Source organism: Trichomycterus rosablanca, chromosome 21 (assembly GCF_030014385.1).
Source record: "Trichomycterus rosablanca isolate fTriRos1 chromosome 21, fTriRos1.hap1, whole genome shotgun sequence".
Taxonomy (NCBI): Eukaryota; Metazoa; Chordata; class Actinopteri; order Siluriformes; family Trichomycteridae; genus Trichomycterus; species Trichomycterus rosablanca.
The window spans coordinates 8,730,905-8,748,332 of NC_086008.1; the positions used below are offsets into that span (position 1 = coordinate 8,730,905).

The window sequence follows — 17,428 nt, forward strand, 5'->3', positions numbered from 1 at the left end:
CAACACAGTACTGTAAGTCACTGTGACATAAAAAAAAAACATGTGTCTTCTTATGGTCAAATGGCTACATACTTCTGATCATATAAAATTTACCTGCCCCTTTATCTATAAAAGTGATAGTCATGGAGTTTTCTTACATAATAACTAGGCTGCAGGTGTAATGTAATATCCCATAGCCTACAAGAGAGACATGATGGAATACAGACTCCCTGAATGGGCTGCAGAACCACAATTATCACAATTTAATTAAGAAACAAGAGTAGCAGACTTTTTACACAAAGTGCTACTTAAAAACCAAGAGTGGTTCTTCACCACAACAAAGAATTAGAGTGATTACTCTGTAAAAACAGAATCAATTGTAGGTGTAGCACAATTAAGGATTTCTTTGTGAGAAAATCTATTCGATAAAGTACATCATTAGCCATATACACATAATAAAAGAAGGCTCCGTACAGGTCATATGGAATTAATATTTGCATTGTCAATTAAATAGATATTTTATAAAACCAATAGGAACTACTGTGTTGTAAAACTTACTAACAGCTGTTACATCTATTTCCATTCCAGAGGAAACATAATATGCATCTTTTTATCCATTCAAAAAATAGTATATATCCAGTTATGAATGGGGAATAATTTTATAATAATCTTTATTACTGATCTACAGCCACAGCTAAAGATAAAATGCTGAGCTGTCGAAATTTCACAACTGAATAACTGGTATGTGCTGCCAGTGCTGAAAACCAATCTGATTTGGCTGGGTACAGTCCTGTATTGTATACAGTCAGCTTTAGAATTATGGGCACCCCTGGACAAGTCGGGTAAAAATGTTATTGGTATGATAAATAAGCTCAATCCCAGATTTAACATATGAAAGAACTCTAACCTTCAAATGTGCACTGGTCAGTATTATTAAAATCTTGCTCATGTAAATGAGGTAAAAATAATATAATCAAAGCAAGCATATGAAAAACTGAGAACACACAATCTGAAAAACACAGCCAGACTGGCATGTTTACTTTCCTTCTGCTAGTTATAAACATGCCCCCAAGAGCCTGTCATGCAATAAACAATTCTCTGTTAGAAATGTCTGCAGTGCATTTGCTACAAGAGTATGAGGTTTCGTTTCAAAGTCTCTTTTATTAGGGTGATTATTACCTTGATTTAAAAGCCTATTCCACACATTGGGTTTTTGGTGTAGTCATGGCTTTCCTTAGCAAATTCATATTAATATTAAAAATGTTTATGTGTTTATTACTAATCTGTGCACAATAACAGTTTATTGTCAAGATCACATCTGTTCAACCTACATATGTGGGACCACGGACCATCAGACACTTTTTGGCACACTTGTGGTTCCCAGCCTAGTGGTCAAAAATACTTGGATTAAAGAATACACAGATAAAATGAGACAAATGTATTGACCATCATATACAGGCAATGATTATTAAAGTGTCCACATTTACAGCAGTCAATTCACCTTCTGCATATTGGGAAAAATAAGTGGAAGGAAACTAGAATATGTGAAGAAAACCCATCCAGAAAACATGCTGTATGAGAACTGAATCCAGGTTTCTAAGATCCATGGTCCTATGTGGCACCCACTCTACCAGCTGGTCCATGCTGGTCCATGCTGCCTTCAGCCAACATCAGGTTATGTATACAGTGTATCACAAAAGTGAGTACACCCCTCACATTTCTGCAGATATTTAAGTATATCTTTTCATGGGACAACACTGACAAAATGACACTTTGACACAATGAAAAGTAGTCTGTGTGCAGCTTATATAACAGTGTAAATTTATTCTTCCCTCAAAATAACTCAATATACAGCCATTAAACCACCGGCAACAAAAGTGAGTACACCCCTAAGAGACTACACCCCTAAATGTCCAAATTGAGCACTGCTTGTCATTTTCCCTCCAAAATGTCATGTGATTTGTTAGTGTTACTAGGTCTCAGGTGTGCATAGGGAGCAGTTGTGTTCAATTTGGTAGTACAGCTCTCACACTCTCTCATACTGGTCACTGAAAGTTCCAACATGGCACCTCATGGCAAAGAACTCTCTGAGGATCTTAAAAGACGAATTGTTGCGCTACATGAAGATGGCCAAGGCAACAAGAAGATTGCTAACACCCTGAAACTGAGCTGCAGCACAGTGGCCAAGATCATCCAGCGTTTTAAAAGAGCAGGGTCCACTCAGAACAGACCATGCGTTGGTCGTCCAAAGAAGCTGAGTGCACGTGCTCAGCGTCACATCCAACTGCTGTCTTTGAAAGATAGGCGCAGGAGTGCTGTCAGCATTGCTGCAGAGATTGAAAAGGTGGGGGGTCAGCCTGTCAGTGCTCAGACCATACGCCGCACACTACATCAAATTGGTCTGCATGGCTGTCACCCCAGAAGGAAGCCTCTTCTGAAGTCTCTACACAAGAAAGCCTGCAAACAGTTTGCTGAAGACATGTCAACAAAGGACATGGATTACTGGAACCATGTCCTATGGTCTGATGAGACCAAGATTAATTTGTTTGGTTCAGATGGTCTCAAGCATGTGTGGCGGCAATCAGGTGAGGAGTACAAAGATAAGTGTGTCATGCCTACAGTCAAGCATGGTGGTGGGAATGCCATGGTCTGGGGCTGCATGAGTGCAGCAGGTGTTGGGGAGTTACATTTCATTGAGGGACACATGAACTCCAATATGTACTGTGAAATACTGAAGCAGAGCATGATCCCCTCCCTCCGGAAACTGGGTCGCAGGGCAGTGTTCCAGCATGATAATGACCCCAAACACACCTCTAAGACGACCACTGCTTTATTGAAGAGGCTGAGGGTAAAGGTGATGGACTGGCCAAGCATGTCTCCAGACCTAAACCCAATAGAACATCTTTGGGGCATCCTCAAGCGGAAGGTGGAGGAGCGCAAAGTCTCGAATATCCGCCAGCTCCGTGATGTTGTCATGGAGGAGTGGAAAAGCATTCCAGTGGCAACCTGTGAAGCTCTGGTAAACTCCATGCCCAGGAGAGTTAAGGCAGTTCTGGGAAATAATGGTGGCCACAAAAAATATTGACACTTCAGGAACTTTCACTAAGGGGTGTACTCACTTTTGTTGCCGGTGGTTTAGACATTAATGGCTGTATATTGAGTTATTTTGAGGGAAGAATAAATTTACACTGTTATATAAGCTGCACACAGACTACTTTTCATTGTGTCAAAGTGTCATTTTGTCAGTGTTGTCCCATGAAAAGATATACTTAAATATCTGCAGAAATGTGAGGGGTGTACTCACTTTTGTGATACACTGTATATGAATCATATTAGTTGTGACCAAGCCATGGTAGATATGAACAGCTCATTATTTTTTGTTACTAATAGATTTATGAATAATAGAATTGACTACACTGAATTAGTCAGCGAAGGAAAAAGTTGGTAGTAGTTTGCTTATCGACCATTCATTTGCATTAATGAACCTCACACACATCTACTAACATTTTTAGTGGATTGTTTGTCAATAAAGGTTCCTGAATTTGTTCCAGCAATATCAACATGATACTGATAGTATTAGATCAGTATCAGTAAGAGGATTCCAAATATAGTTTAACACATATTTGGTTGTAAGATTTTACATCATTTGACACTGATCAGAACGCTGATTAGATCAGTGTGAAAGTACATGTAAATAATAAGATAATGCCAATATCAGTGTATAGATTGATAAAAATACTGATCCAATTCCAATATCTTTACATTCTTTACATCTTTGCAACACAGTTATGCAGTTACACAAATTCAAAAGTGCTTATCCATCACAGGCCAACATTAATTAAATGTACTCATTAATTTAAATGCAATTAGGAGCAGCCAATTTAACTTCTGCATGTTTTTGGGAGGTGAAGGAAACCAGAGTACTCAGAGGACACACATATTCAGGAAGAACATGCCAGACACTTCGACCAGAAACTGATACTAATGCTCATTATTAGATTAAGATGTGCCTATGAGGAAATACAGATACATGTTTCATCCTTTTAGATAATTGTTTGTTATCTTTTCATTACTAATATATACACCTGGTCCTTAGAGCTGAGACTGAAACAATCTATAATGTAAATGCTTCTCTGTGCCCATATAAATAGCATTAGATTGACCGTACCTATTAAAAATGAAATGGACAGTGGTCTTGATTCGTCAAGGTCAGGAAAAAAAAACCAAACCATTATGCCTTATAGAGAAAATTTGTCCAGATAGTTGATTGTCCAGAAGCTCCTCTGTGTTTACAATGTTCACTGTGCAAGCTTTAAAACATCATGAGTTTAGAAAATGCTACTAACCATCAGGTTCTGATAGAATATCAGGTTTATTAACTAAAGTTTAAAAAGTGCCCAATCAGATTTATACATATGGAAAGATTAAAATAAAAAAGACTAGGGACTGCTTGATACTACTTTTTCAATTTCAATACAATACCAATTTAATATCAGCTAATAGCAACACTAATCAAATACTACACGAGAAGATTGTTATTGATCTGTGATTTCCAGTAATAAGGATACTCATATCAGACTGCTCCATCCCTCAGAGGAATCAAACACAAATGTTTTATCATGACCAGTGTGAGGTTAAACCAGACCTGTGATTTAATATTTCCACACTCATATTGAAAGCTTTTGTAAGGCTTTGTAGCTTAGGGATTTTTAATTGTGATTGGTAGCTACAGTGATGGAATCAGTGAAACTTATTATCCATATCTGTTCCAGTGAGGTTCATTAATGAGTGTAGCTAATTACATTTATAAGCCCAACAGAGAATTAATGTGAAATGTAAAATGTTATCAGCCAGCACAGATAATGCAAAAACACATACGTTTCATTGACTCCATATGCACAATGCTTTACATCATTCCTTTATCATGGGGTGCCACCAGGTTTAAAGTTCTAGGTGCAATAACAGGGTGGAAATAACAGAACAACATTTTCCATGTTTAACCATCAAGCCTTTATGTTTATTACTACAGTGGGTTAGACTAAAGGTACAGCACAGTCTGTACAGCTGATTACACCTATTCGCAGTGATTAACTTACCCCATGGTGGATTAATTCTGTCGCACCGAAAGATCCTGAGAATGTCGATATCAGATTTAAAGCGATTTCTACTCCAGATGACTGTTAGTGTTCTCCTGATGTCGGGTTTAAATGAACCGTGTCTGTTATGTGTCCATCAGTCAGTGGCGGAGCCGCCGCTCCTCCGCGCGCTCTGCCATTCCACACGCAGCCAGCAGCATTTTCACACACACACACACACACACACACACAAGTACTGGACAAACTGTGTGGACTGTGTGTTAATCAGCTCAATACATACACCGTGTATATTCCTATATTTTAGTACGAGCAATCTGCTGCCTGAGCTGCAGCTGCAAAACACCCAACCGTTATTTATTATAATCAGTAGTGCTACATGTATAAATAATACTTTTTATTATTATTTAAAAAGTCATTTATTGCTAAAAAGATCAATAATTTCCACATTTTACATTGCTTTTCCCAACCCTTACATTTCCAAAAGACCCCTGAGTCTTTTATTTTATAAAACAAGCACTAATAGAGCGCAAAGGAAAAAAAATACAAGCCGAGATGTATTATTATTTACAGAATTTATTATTATTATTATTATTATTATTATAGAATTTATTATTATTATTATTGATATTTATTATTATTATTATTAATATTATTATTATTAGTAGTATTATTAGTGTTGATGTTTATTATTATTATTATTATTATTATAGAATTTATTATTATTATTATTTATATTTATTATTATTATTATTAATATTATTATTATTAGTAGTATTATTAGTGTTGATGTTTATTATTATTATTATTAGTAGTAGTAGTAGTAGTAGTAGTAGTAGTAGTAGTATTATTAGTGTTGATGTTTACTATTATTATTATTATTATTAGTAGTAGTAGTAGTAGTAGTAGTAGTAGTATTATTAGTGTTGATGTTTATTATTATTATTATTATCAGTAGTAGTAGTAGTAGTAGTAATAGTAGTATTATTAGTGTTGATGTTTATTATTATTATTATTATTAGTAGTAGTAGTAGTATTATTAGTGTTGATGTTTATTATTATTATTATTATTAGTAGTAGTAGTAGTAGTAGTAGTAGTATTATTAGTGTTGATGTTTATTATTATTATTATTAGTAGTAGTAGTAGTAGTAGTAGTAGTAGTATTATTAGTGTTGATGTTTATTATTATTATTAGTGTTTTTTGTTATTATTATTATTATTATTATTGATGTTTACTATTATTATTATTATTATTAATACTGTTGTTAATATTAATATTTATAAATACACATGTACATTACTTATGCAGAGTGTACTTTTTTTAAGAGTGTAAATAAGTTTTTTGTGATTTTTACTGCTATTAATTTTTTCTATACTGCTGCTACTACCTCTATTGGAGAGATGCCATACAAAATGTCATTGTTCCTGTGTATAGTGACAATAAAGATTCTATTCTACTCTATTCTTGTTGTTGTTGTTGATGATGATGATGATGTAGTTGTTGTTTTACTATCATTATTTGAACGTAATCTATAAATAGATACTTATTCAAAATTATTGGCCTCTAGTAGTAACAAAAAGAAGAAAGGTAGAGAAACTAATCAAGAAAGTAAGTAGGGTGAAGTAAATGTACAGCATGGATATGGACTGGCTATTATAATTTACATCTAGGTGTAAATGAGTGGGTAAGTTTATGGCTAAGTGTACATAGTGTGTTCCCACCTTACGTCCAGTGTTTCTTGGTGGCACAGGACCCAGCACGGCCATGATCAGTTTCACCTTCCACCCAAAACCATGCAGAGGGTGGATTTGCTACTAAAAATCGGCCGCAAATGTACATATGCAAGTGTGCATAACTTTGTTATGGATTCAAAGGGTGTGTTCCTGTCCTGAGACCATCACCGGACCCACCGAGATCCTATTTAGTCTCGATATGAATTAATGATCGTTGCGTTTAATGGACTTGTATTTTAAAGACGCACGCGCACACACACAGCGCGAAAATTGCGCCGCTTTAAACGAACGTTACAATCCACACACTGTTCACTTCCTAGTGTGCTAGTTGGGAACGTAGCTATTTTGTAAATGTATAAATGAAATCAAAGGTTTGAATATTCGGTGCACCTATAAAATCCGACATTGGACTGGTTCTGGTCTAGATAATGAAATTTGTAACACGTAGGCCAAACATTGTGCACTTTGTAATGTGTAGTGTAAGGGGGTAGGGAATAGGGAGTAGTGGTTAAGTGACAATTCGGACACGAATACCGTCCGGTTTCCTCGTCTGGTGTGTGTGTGTGTGTGTATGTGTGTGTGTATGTGTTGTGGAGGCTATATACAAGTCGCAGCACCTTCCCTGTCAGTAAGTTTTATTATATTATTCTTACAAATTGACAGTTAGGTACAGTTTGTTGCATTTCTTTGGACTGTTTACTCAATGTGCTTTTGTCGTAGAAGACGAGCTAGTTAGCACATAGCACGAATGGTTAGCGTAGTAGCTTTAGCTAGCTTCTGTGGGTTACCTTCCCACAGAAAAGGATATAATAAATACAAGATTATATAGACTTTATGTCAGTTGTTTAAAGTACATTTATAATACCCAAAATTACTAATTATTTATTTTATCTGTTTACCTTACCTTTTGATATTACGTACCAAACAACATTATACTATCGTACTTATTAGTATGCAAGTACCTTACAAAAACATTGGTGCAGTTCTAATGTTACATCAAATGTAGTACGTTATAATACAGAAGAGTTTGCAGCATTTGCACATAATCTGTCTACAATTTTCCCTCAATGTTAACTTGGTTGTACCGAAAGTAATATTATTTCGTGTTCCAGGTGTGACAGAATCCGACTCCCATTCGCCTGCCGAAACCCATTCTACAATTGTTGTTAGTTATAGTTATTATATAAAATTAAAATAATGATTACTACAATTGTTAGTTATTATTATTATTTTTAATTAAAATAATTATTACTACAATTGTTGTTAGTTAATATTATTATTTATAATTTAAATAATCATTACTACATTGTTGTTAGTTAATATTATTATTTATAATTAAAATAATCATTACAATTGTTGTTAGTTATTATTATTACTTATAATGAAAATAAACATTAGTTATTATTATTATTTGTAATTAAAATAATTATTACTACAATTGTTGTTAGTTATTATTTATAATTAAAATAATCATTACTACAATTGTTGTTAGTTATAATTATTATTTATAATTAAAATAATCATTACTACAATTGTTGTTAGTTATAATTATTTATAATTAAAATAATTATTACTACAATTGTTGTTAGTTATAATAATTATTTATAATTAAAATAATTATTACTACAATTGTTGTTAGTTATAATTATTATTTATAATTAAAATAATCATTACTACAATTGTTGTTAGTTATAATTATTATTTATAATTAAAATAATCATTACTACAATTGTTGTTAGTTATAATTATTATTTATAATTAAAATAATAATTACTACAATTGTTGTTAGTTATAATTATTATTTATAATTAAAATAATCATTACTACAATTGTTGTTAGTTATAATTATTTATAATTAAAATAATTATTACTACAATTGTTGTTAGTTATAATTATTATTTATAATTAAAATAATTATTACTACAATTGTTGTTAGTTATAATTATTATTTATAATTAAAATAATCATTACTACAATTGTTGTTAGTTATAATTATTTATAATTAAAATAATTATTACTACAATTGTTGTTAGTTATAATTATTATTTATAATTAAAATAATCATTACTACAATTGTTGTTAGTGCCATGTTTAATTATAGCCAACTTTTTTTTTATAAAGTACAGTGTACCCTCATTTCTAGATTTGTCTTAGCTATAAAAGCAGTGAAAGTCTGTATGGCCATTGGACGCGAATGGGAGTCGGATTCCCCTGAGGAGTGGGAATTCGGCACAACACCCTGTCACCCACCACCAAGTCTTAAGTTTCCTTTTACTTGTTTTTACTTTGCTTCCGCTTTGCTTCCGCTTTTGATTCTGGATTCATACTCAAACTATTGTTTTCTTTCTTTCTCTTTGTATGTCAGATGCCAAATGTTTGCTGGCCTTGGTGAATATCATGTTCCCGAGCTATCCAGTCTCCCTACTTAAAAGTGTGCAAGTTAATAATCCGTCCTTCCAACAACATTTACCTTATGCCATCTCACAGCAGCAACGGATTGAAACGCACCTGAATTTAACAAACGCAAGGTAAGTCATATATATTTTCATTATAGTTATCTATAAAATATTTAAATAGGGCTGCACTATAATAGCATACGTGATGTATTTAATATATTGACTCGAATAAAGCAAATGAACAAAGGAAATGAATGCTTTTCAACTTTAAATTTTCAACCCCTACATCATATTGCAGTTCTTTAAACCTTCTGCTTGTCTGTGTGACCTAAAGTTGGGATACAACATGATTTAACTATTGAGAACTCAATAAACACATTTAATTAGCATGAACCCACCCAGCGTGTTCAAAGTGTCTTGCAACCATGGTAAAAACTAAGAAGCAGTCACAAAATGTAAGAAATTTAAGATTTGCACCAAAAGGACAATAAGTATAAGAAGATTTCCAAGACCACGAATATTCTTAAAGGCACCATTAAGAGTATTGTCTAGAAATTCCACACTTATGGTCCCAGGAAACCTGTCTGGCCATGGGATAAAGTCAAAAGTTTTGTCCAGAGGCCTTAGCAATTTCATCAGGAAAATGAAGACCCGACCCCCATTAATGCAGAAGACTCACGGGATGACCTGATCAAGGATAGGCATGCAGAGTTCTGGAACACAGTTCTATCTTGATTGGCACTTTTTTTTTGCTCAAATACTTTACTTCTGTAGTAACTAACATCACATGGGTGAACACATACACACAAAGTATTATAACATATGATCATAATTATTCACCCTTTTAAAACGATTGTTCTTTATCATTTTAAATCCTTTTTATAATTCGTTACAAATTTGCCAGCATACACCAAAAGAACAGTAAAGGCGTGGATGCTTCTACAGTATGCTGTAACTTCTACAGTACTGAAGTCAGGTTCTGTAAATGCTCTGTAAATGTTCTGGTGTTTTGTGGTACCCCAACAATTTATTCATTTGTTTATGTTTGCAACAATTATAATATCTTTAACTTTAGCTTATGTTTATTTATTTATTTCAGCCTGCGACAGCAACCTTTAAATGTATTCCCTATCATCCCACAATATCAATGGAAGGCTGCTCCAGACATTCCTTTCACCAGTCCAAAAGGATCCAGGAAGTATGATTTACCCTTCACCTTTAGTAGCTTCGAACTTATTACAAAAAATGTACAATTTTAAATAGTGTCCCTGTTGACATTTGAGGACTTTTGTCTTATTTTATGACCTAGGAGAAAAAATGATAGCAGCAGCCAGTATGATGGAAAGAGGCAATGCTATGGTTCCCCACGACCAAATGGACAACTGGTCAAAACTGGCAGCTACAGCCCAGGGCATCAGGCAGCGCAAGGGCAGATCAGAGGCTCTGTGAGTGAAACTTGCTCTCTTGTTCACTCTCCTATGTGCCCTATTGTCACCTCTACACAAACTGGATGTGTTCCATCTCTCGGAGAGAAATCCTGCCTAGATGCCGTCTTGAGTTTACCACCACACATCATCCAAGATAAGGTACTCTTGGCTAAATTGTGCGTGTCTTTAGTGTAACCCATTTTCTGGTATGCTTGTTTGAAAAGTCATTTAGATATTTAAGATAATAAGTATAAAATAGATATTGAATCTACTTTGACTAATGTTATTGAAAATACTGGATTCTCCTTAATACCTGAGTTTGGTAAATTTGTATTATGCCACACAACTGAGAGAAAGATTAGCGTAAAGGCTATGCAACAGGCAAACAGCATATCTTAAGAAGTACAGGTCATACACTCACAGGAGACAATTTAAAGCTGTTTAATTAAATGTTTTTTAATATATCATAGAATGACAATTATCAGTTAAAATAAATACAAGAATTTAGAGTTCATACAGTGTAAGCATGGCTTATTGAAAACATGTAATGTGTTTCAGCTAAGTCAGCAGATTTTGGAATTGTTTCACACTTGTGAGCAGCGGCGTGAAGACCTTGAGAGGAAGGAGTTCTCTCGTGCACAGTTACAGAGGGATATTCAGAGTATCTTTCCATGTATGTCTGCTTCTTACATTCATCAACAGTTGATAAGCTTTATTTTAAAGCTGTATTTCGTAACGTTTGCTGTTAAAAATGAAAGCAGTCATTGATTAGTAAACAGAATAAATCAATAAATGGGATGCACCTCATGTGTACTATGCCCATACCTGGGTTGCACACTATCAGAGTTATACAGGTGAATGCATTTACTGTTTGTTTATTTTTGCAAAAACGTTTGTTAATGATGTGTTTGTGTGTTTTCTTACTTGTATAGGTGCGCGGGTGTACCTGGCAGGTTCATCCCTGAACGGTTTTGGGAGTCGCACTAGTGATGCTGATTTATGTCTTGTAATTAAAGAGGGTCCCGTAAGTGTATTCACTGGTGACTACTACCTTTCAAAATGAATTATTTTCAATTGACTTTCTCTAACTCTCTAATATTGGTTATATTCTTTAATTTCTTGTTTCTTCTAGATTAACCAGAAAACAGATGCTGTGTACATCCTTAGTCTAGTGCGGACGTTGTTATACAAATTGTGTAAGTACTTTGTTTTCCTATTTTTACGATGTCTTAAAGCAGTATTTAAAAAAATGACTTATTCTTTGGTCCACAGCTTACATTGAGAGACCTCAGCTTATCCGAGCAAAAGTGCCCATACTGAAGTTCAGGGATCGAGTTAGGTATGTTCTAGATTAAACAATGATAAGTTAGTCTCAAAGTGTTTTACTTAAACAAGAAATTCTTACAGTAAAGCATGTTAATTACTCAACATGCCATCTTTAGTTTACCAAAAACATGTAAAAAAAAATGACTACAAACCATAAATTGTACATTTATCGAAGGCCAGTTTTTAATAAGGCCAGTTTGAACATGTTAAGTTTGTAGTTTAAATACATTTGTCTATTAGTTTTCTCCTTTGGGAATCTATTTCAGAGTTTAAATAATGAGTACAATGTGTGACTGGTCCCTAATCCTAGGGACTAGAATTTCTGCCATAGCTAAAAACGGTTAACAACATAGGCTATACTGCTTTAGGAGATAAGCTGCTTTTTATGATAAGCAGGAATATAACATAGGCTAAATGCTAAGTACTACCAGTCTGTGGTAAAGCAGGTGTTACAGCTTACTGGTATATTTGGTTGACCATCACTAAGTATGATGTCTCTGACATTGTGAAACTCTTGTTTGCAGGGATGTGGAGTTTGATTTGAATGTTAACAACACTGTAGGAATTAGGAATACATTCCTGCTGCGGACCTACGCGTACAGTATGTACATCATGGGTTATTACTGTTTCGTATTTTGAACACTATGACTGAACGGTAACTTCAAGCAACCTCAAACTCTCAGTTTTAAGACAAATAATCAATTTAAACAACATAAACAATAACATGTCATATAGTAAACTGTTATCCACACCAGTATAAAAAAAGATATACTTTTTTTTTAGCTGCTCCCAGTTGTTTCAGATATGCCAAGAAAAATTGCCTCTAGTGACATCAGTCCCTCCAGAAATCTAAATCTTTGTTAATCATTAGTTTCTACATACATAAATGTAAAAGTTGGATGGATTTTGCTTTCCCAGTTATTGTAAGCATTCAGCTAAGCTGTGGATAAAACGGAAATAAAACTCACATTTCCCAACAGATATTTCTAACAGAACCAGGGCAAAGTCATTCCCAAACGTTTTACATTAAAGTTACTAAAAACAATTTATGAATACTAACCAACAGCCGGTTGTGGTGCATGGGGTGGAATTTGTTTAAGTATGAGTTTAAGTAAAATTGACATTATTTGATGACGCAAAAAAAGAACCGTGAACAATTATATGTTGATAATAGAAATTTTAAATCATGACAGCTATATAAAACCCAGTGAAAAGTTAACAATTATATAGTAATACAGCATGTATGTCTTGTTTAGTTGAGAACCGTGTTCGTCCTCTCATCCTTGTGATTAAAAAGTGGGCCAGTCATCACAGAATTAATGATGCCAGTCGAGGAACCCTGAGCAGCTACACACTGGTCCTGATGGTCCTACATTACCTCCAAAGTAAGCTCCATTGGCATGTATATGAGTAATAATACAGTAGTGTTTATCGTTTTTGCTTTTGCAGACCCAGGCATGATCTTATGTTGTTTTCTAAAGCAGTTTCGAAAGCAGTTCAGTTCAGTTTATTTTTAAATGTAATTGTTTATTTATCGCTAACAGTACCTTAGTTTTTATAGAACTGATTGTAATCTTGTAATTTTGCAATTCTGCCATCTTCAGCTCTTACAGAACCTGTGATTCCTTGCCTTCAGAAAGATTATCCAGTAAGTACTACATTCAAAATATAAGTTTTGCTTATATTTTAATTTTACAGCACTTACACAATAGTGATTTTTCTGCAGGAGTGTTTCAGCCCAGTAATGGACATTCATCTTGTGCCAGATGGACCCAAGCACATTCCTCCCTACATGTCAAAGAACCAGTCCTCTTTAGGAGACTTGTTCCTTGGCTTTCTGAAATACTATGCCACAGTTTTCAAGTATGTACTTGTGTCTTGTGTTCTGTTTTTTATGAAGTTTTTATGACCATTAACCATTATTCTTAAGCACTTAATATGCTTTGGTGCACAGAAGAATCAGATAATAGCAATCAATCAAATTTTCTTGTATTCATTTTAAACCAGTTCTTAGATTTCATGCAGGTGTAATTGTTGTCAGGTAGTTGTGGCTTAAGCTTCTGGTAATAAACTCTGCATGTGTGAGGCTTGTGTCCCACTAGTCTCCACAGCTGCCAGGTTTTTTTGATTGACAGCAACAGGTCTGACATTTACCCTTTTGGTAGAGGCTGACTGACCCGGCTAAATGGCTCACTTTAACATATTAAAACTCAACAATACCCAGCACAATATAAGGAAATGTGTGGTTATTGCAATACAAGATTCACTGATTGTGTTTCAGATGGGGCAAGAACCTCATCTCTATTCGTGAGGCAAAAGCCCTCCCCAAGCCAAACTCATGGGAATGGAAAGACAAATTCATCTGTGTGGAGGGTAGTATGTTAATATCCTTTGACTCCCAACAAAATAGTTACTCTTTTTAGTCATTTGGTTAAAGATTTTATTAAAACAGCATTTGCTTGCTTGGCATCTATTCATCTAAAAAAAAAAAAAAAGCACAATTATTGCATTTTATTTTTTTGACAATTTGTAATTGCTTGTTTTCAGAACCATTTGATGGGACAAACACTGCCAGAGCAGTTCATGAAAAAATGAAGTTTGATGCCATAAAAGCAGAGTTTAAAGAGGTATAAAGTGCTTGTAATTACTTACTCTTTTTGATATTGTTCTGCCTTACCATCTCTGTGTTTTTTGTAGGCAGTTGGGTTTTTTGAGGCTTTTATGATCTAGCTCAGATCTATATGAAACCCTTCCTAAATTGCATAAAGATAGATTCTTTAGAAGCATTTATTTGTATGGGTCATAAACTTTTGACTCTGTACAGTATACACTAAAAGTCCATTTACAGGAAAATAAAAATAGAAGGAATCAGAAAACTTTCTGTAGATTGATTGAAGGGCAATTATAGAGGAGCTTGTGTCACAGGGCGGTAAAATCGTGCTAGCCCACTTGTGCTAAATTGGAAAATAATTGAGGGAAAATGCATAAGTAGAAAAAATACAAATGACAATAATGATGTATTTACTGATGATGTCAAAAGGTTTAACTTATTACTAGAAATTTAGTGTATAAGATGTTCTGATGTTGAGTTATTGGGTCAGTATTGTAAGTTAAATTAAATTTAAGTCGGAAAAAATCTAAATAAGATCAGATATAATTTTTCAAATATTTCTATAATCAAGAGTTCTACTGGGAGTTTCAGTTACTAAGTTGTAAAATAATTGTACGTTTGTACTTTTTTTATTAAAACATTTTATCACTTCTCTTGAACAGCAGAATAATAATAAATGTAAGTGTAAAAATGTAAAATATGAATGTAAATAATGTAAATGAATAAAAAGCATACAAAAGATACTTATTTTTATTTGAATATGGTTAAAGAAAGCTTGTCATCATTTGTTTTTGATATGTAAAACTACTGTAAGCATGTGATTCTAACTTTGTAAATTGTTAAAGTCCTGGCAGGAGCTGCTGGCGAAGAAAGATCTTAACCACATCTTACCCATCAGAGAGACTAAACCGAAAAGGGTGAAGCCAAGATGAAGCTACCTTCAGAAGACCTTTTGATAAGAACGCTGATACCTCTTCATGATCACTTTGTACTGTAGCAAACATTTTTGGAAACAATACTGCACCTTTGGAAACTGAATTCTTCAAATCTGGAAAGGTTAAATTCTTTCCTGTTCGAGTTTTAGATATTCTGTTACAGTATCTTACTTGCCTTGAATGTGTAATGTCTCTTTAAACTGTTCTGTATTTCTTTTTCTTCTCAATGAAAATTACGTTGCATCAGATCCAGATGTTGTGGTGCCTGGTTACTAACATAAGTTAAAACTGAAAACAAGGAAACAAGTCACATTGAATTCAGCTCCAAAATCTGAAGTGCTGGCTTTTCTTTTATCTTATCACTTCTTATACATTTTGTAAATCTTTTTTAATGTCTATTTAATAATTAAAACTTAATTATACCTAAAACCGTATGTTGCTTGTTTGTTACACTTATAAGGAGCGATAAACAACTAATAATAACTTATAGAAAGGAACGCTTAAGCAATCTGAAAATTATTCACATCTGTAGTAATTGAACAATGTTTATAAACATTACTTTCCATTTACTCAAAACTCATGGAAGTCTTAAGTCTGTTTTACACTCCAACAATAAATACTAATACTAAGCTGTGATGTCTATGCACAATTAGCTTTAAAAGACCACAGTTTTTTTCTCTGAAATAATGACTTGTATAATAAAGTGAAACAAAAATTACCAAATACTAACAACTATAAAATAAAAATATTTGATAGTATAAGACTCTTAAAATCACATTTTGCAATGCTTATAAATGTAATACATATTTAAGTAATATTCATGTTAAATTATTGCCCATTTTATAATTGGCTGGATAAATACAGTATAAAGCAACAAATACATATTGAAACAGTGGTTTGTGTCAAGCAAGAGGAAAGCAACACCTTGGTAGACCAATGAGACCAAAACAAATAAAAATACTAATACATTTTAGGCCCAAGACTGGACACGTCCTCCAACCCCACAAACATCAAATAAAATTTGCTTTTGGGGTGTCTGATCAAGAAACCATAGAAACAAGTACCAGACAAAAAACTTGGGAATTCAGTAAAGTGTTTCATAAAACTTTTAACGTGCATAAATATATTTTAATGTAAACATAAAAATGCCTACCTAGTAACTATATGTCTATATAATAAAGTGCCCTACCATCTCAAAGCTGCCACTGTTAGACCCTGGGCAGGGGTATAGACAATCTAAGATTAAGACATTTTAAGATTATATTACATAATTTGGTTTTAGGATTATTTATGAAAATGTCAGGTGACAATATACGTATATTTATATAAATTAATGTATTAATATCTAAAGAAATATAATTGTGTATTGTAAATAAAAAAAATATAACTGTGGGAGGATGGCACCACTGAGTGGCACTGGTTTAAATTTTGGTCAACTAGCTACCACACAATCTGACAGAACCTGTCATTGAACGCACCTTACTCATAACACTCATAAGCACAACCCTTGAGAGCTTTGTGTTTTTATTACAGGATAATATGTCGAATTAATTGGCTGTGATAATCACTCAAACAACACAGAATTTAATTAAAGTACAATTCTACATATGTTTTTCTGTCTGTTTGCTGCTCTTGTGTTATAGTACTAGGTGTAAATTATGAAGAATATTAGATGAAGTAGTTGTGGTGTAAAATTAGCTCTTGGTATCACAGTCCTTTAGGACTTCCCCTCCCAAAACACGAAGAGGGCCAACTAGTATCATATTACCCACATAGCGCTTATAGTTTCTTTATGTAGGACTCACAGCTTCGTATTTAATTCATGTTGTTGATACTTGTGAAGTGTTAAATGAAAGTGGTTGATGAAGGCGCTGAGCAGATTGAACTAATAACAGTGAGCTTCACTTTAGGAGCCTCGCGCTCAGA

The 17,428-nt window shown here is 33.8% G+C and overlaps 2 protein-coding genes across 3 annotated transcripts in view; one reads left to right on the forward strand and one right to left on the reverse strand.

Moving 5' to 3' along the window:
- The window catches only part of homer1b (homer scaffold protein 1b), a 38,724-nt gene extending 31,866 nt beyond the window's left edge, over window positions 1–6,858 (reverse strand). The window contains exons 1-2 of the mRNA XM_063017575.1: window positions 6,796–6,858; window positions 5,076–5,247 (exon numbers count right to left, since the gene is read on the reverse strand). Of these exons, the coding sequence (XP_062873645.1) occupies window positions 5,076–5,080 (5 nt within the window). The 5' untranslated portion in view covers window positions 5,081–5,247; window positions 6,796–6,858. The remainder of the gene's footprint in view (window positions 1–5,075; window positions 5,248–6,795) is intronic.
- Window positions 6,859–7,311: 453 nt separating this feature from the next.
- On the forward strand, window positions 7,312–15,931 carry tent2 (terminal nucleotidyltransferase 2). Of its 2 annotated transcripts, none has more exons than XM_063017619.1 (15): window positions 7,312–7,435; window positions 9,173–9,335; window positions 10,303–10,401; window positions 10,513–10,789; window positions 11,189–11,303; window positions 11,563–11,654; window positions 11,763–11,826; window positions 11,903–11,969; window positions 12,481–12,557; window positions 13,213–13,341; window positions 13,561–13,604; window positions 13,683–13,819; window positions 14,238–14,329; window positions 14,504–14,583; window positions 15,413–15,931. In XM_063017619.1, exons 2-15 carry the CDS (start codon window positions 9,205–9,207, stop codon window positions 15,497–15,499), a joined length of 1,491 nt encoding a protein of 496 aa, XP_062873689.1. In that variant the 5' UTR covers window positions 7,312–7,435; window positions 9,173–9,204; the 3' UTR covers window positions 15,500–15,931. The 2 variants fall into 2 exon arrangements, with proteins under 2 accessions (XP_062873689.1, XP_062873690.1); XM_063017620.1 differs by having other exon boundaries at window positions 7,312–7,431.
- Window positions 15,932–17,428: the final 1,497 nt, after the last annotated feature.